At 45.8% G+C, this 3,021-nt stretch overlaps 1 protein-coding gene across 1 annotated transcript in view; it reads left to right on the forward strand.

The window, feature by feature from the left end:
- Positions 1–3,021, forward strand: part of LOC126393409 (proline-rich protein 36-like) — a 24,727-nt gene that overhangs the window by 12,407 nt on the left and 9,299 nt on the right. Inside the window, exons 3-5 of the mRNA XM_050049566.1 lie at positions 1,093–1,349; positions 1,760–1,860; positions 1,975–2,027. Of these exons, the coding sequence (XP_049905523.1) occupies positions 1,093–1,349; positions 1,760–1,860; positions 1,975–2,027 (411 nt within the window). The remainder of the gene's footprint in view (positions 1–1,092; positions 1,350–1,759; positions 1,861–1,974; positions 2,028–3,021) is intronic.

A 3,021-nucleotide genomic window follows, 5' to 3' on the forward strand; every position in this document is an offset into this window, starting at 1 on the left:
TCCTCCCATGACCCTCTACCACTGTGCCAAATTTCACATGGATTGACCAAGTCAGTGAGGAGAAAAACGTGGAACAGACACACACACACACACACACACACACACACACACACACACACAGTTTTCATCATTATATAGTAAGATGAATACCTCAGATCTGTACTTCAGTAAATACACTTATTTGCATTCCACCACTGACAGGGGGCAGTAGCAAAGAGCATTTGACTCCAAAACAAATATTTTTAAACTGCTTTATTCAGCGTTTTTACCGGTTTAAATCACCTGGTCCATTTCTTTTGGAGAGGAAGAGACCAGCTCCTGGTAAAACCTCCTGAACATCTGCATCATAAGTCATCAAATACAAAAAAAATGAGCACACATTAGCAGGCGCTGGGCGAGCAGGCCGTCTGCAACATAGTGAACAGTGCCACAAAAACACTGATTTGTAACATGAAACTTGTCTTTATTCAGTGTTTTATCAGTTTGAATCACCAGGTATGTTTGTTTGGGAGAAGAAGAGACCTCTGGATAATTAAGCTCCTGAACAATGAACACTGAAGGAATTCGAACCTGGAGAAGTTTCACCTGGTTGCAATGTGCAATCCTCACCACTAGATGCCACTAAATCTGACACACTGGACCTTTAAACTGATTTAGATTTGTTTTTAAGTGGCTGAAATATGTTCTGTTGCTGACCTCTCTAAAGCAGCACATTGCGTAGCTTCTGTGTCTTTCTCCTTTCTGCTTCTCCAAACTCAACGACTGTAGCTAACACACTGACTATGGATGATTACCTCGTACAGTCCCACTTTAAAAGATCTGAATTATTCCTTTAATTGATCTCTGTTAGTAGAGGCAGTGTGTTGAACTGAACCTGTGTGAGTACAATACATCAAACATTCAGTGTTCACTGGTAGAAACTGGTGTTATTCTGCCACCCACTGGTACAACCGTGTCACTGCGCTCTATTTACCAACACATGCAGCTGAGCTCTAAACAAACACAACCTCTGTGTCACTGACAGCAGGTGAGACAGCTCATGTTGTTTCACTGTGACTGGGTTCAAACTTTCACTGTCTCCTCTTCTCTCAGGTGGACTGGGAGAGTAACGGCGGCCTGGTGAAGAAGCTGCCATCGATCCGTGAGGATGAGGAGGGTGACGAGGAGCAGAACACAGTGTCCCGTGCTCCTCGCTCCCCGCTGCGTCTCAGCAGGGGGCTCAACTCTCCCCTGCGCTCTCCTCTGCTGCCACCCAGGCCATTCCGTGCTCCCTCCGAGCATTCCCGCCCCACCACCCTGCAGATACCGGTGGTCAGCTTCAGCAGCGCGCCGCCTGAACTCAGCCCCAGGTAACACACACTCACACACACACACAGACCGCTGTGAAAGAAGTAGCAGCCGTTGATGCTGCAGCACAGGTGTCTGGCTGCTATGGTAACCATACTGCTGGGTCACATGGCAGCTGCTGGAAGGTGTACAGGTTTTCTCGCTGTAGGACAACGTGTGTTCATGCAAAGTAAATGTGTCCATATGTGCACAGAGATTAATGACACCCTGTGTGCTGTGCTGCAGTGTGTGAACAAACCTGCTGACCGAGGGGTTTTATATGTGCGAATAAATACACTGGGCACACACACACACACACACACACACACACACACACACACACACACACACACTGTAATTAGTGCTCCTACAGCTGCTTTACATTCCTCTCCTGTTCACCATCTCTTACTTTTAATCCCTTTTTCCTGCATAGATTCGTGGACGGCATCGAAACTGAGAGCAACTGCACGTCATCACAGAAGTTTGAGTTCAGTCCCAGCATGTCACCTGCAGCACCACCGTCCCCGTACCCAGGTAACACACACACACACACACACACACAGCATTTTACCTCTCTGTCCGAGGAATTGTTTTTTCTGGAGGATTAATGCTCATGTTTGTGTTGTGTGTTGTGTGTTGTGTGTGTAGGGACCCGTGAGCACTCTGAGATCAAGCAGAGTGTGTCTAAACTGACTGAGGAGGTGAGTGCTGATGTTGTTTGTACATGATGATGATGCCTGTCTACATCTACCTGAGGGCTCTGGGTGTTTTGTTTGTTAGTCAGCAGAATATTTCATAAATTATTTAACAGCTTTCACGGCAGACGTTTTTACTTTAAAGGACCAGTGTAAATAATGGAATTAGGTGTGTTAATAAGTCCTGGTGTTGTGCATGTTGGCACCCTGTCATGACACACTGGGACACTTTAATAGTTATAATAACACTGTATAATGAGTACTTTTACTTGTAATACTTTAAAGCTGGGGTAGGCAGTTTCATTTGGTGTCAGTGGGCAAAAATCCCATAATAAACTTTGATCGTATTGTAATTCAAGTGGTCTGAGAGAAAGCTCTGCACCTCCTCATGGTTCTGTTTTCAGGCTTTAGAAATTATAGCCTGTGACAGGAGACTTTAGTGAATCACAGGTCATTTCAGAGAGAGGGTGTTCCTATTGGCTGTTCTACAAATGCAGATGTACATCCCTTTGGTGAAAGTCTGATTCAATGGCAAAGAGTCCTGCAGAAAAAGTTGCTATTCCAGTATTGGCGACAACTGCATGCAATGCAAAGGAACCCAAAAAAGGAAGACGGACTGATCAAAAACAAAGTCTGACAATAAACAAAATACGTGTCAAAATCGGTTAAACGTTTCTAAAGGCCCGTTTCCACCGCAGGAACTTCGGGGTAAATTTACGGGGCCGGGGCCGTTGGTGCATGTCTCCACCGCAGGAACCACCCCCGAAGGACAGAGTTCTGGAACTTTTACAGGGGCTAAACAAGTCCCTGCCTCGGAGTAGGTACTCAGAACGCCTCGAGAAACTCCTGGCTGGGGCTTGGGGATTACTTGGTGCTGATTGGATATACTCAAGGCGGAATGTGACGTCAACAGAAAGCAACAAAATAACCGGCATTTTTAAAACTCAGCAGACGAGGGTTAGCTCGTTCATAGCTTCCACCGCCATGTAAAGAAACTCAA

The sequence above is a fragment of the Epinephelus moara genome, chromosome 7 (genome assembly GCF_006386435.1).
Source record: "Epinephelus moara isolate mb chromosome 7, YSFRI_EMoa_1.0, whole genome shotgun sequence".
In the NCBI taxonomy this organism is placed as follows: Eukaryota; Metazoa; Chordata; class Actinopteri; order Perciformes; family Serranidae; genus Epinephelus; species Epinephelus moara.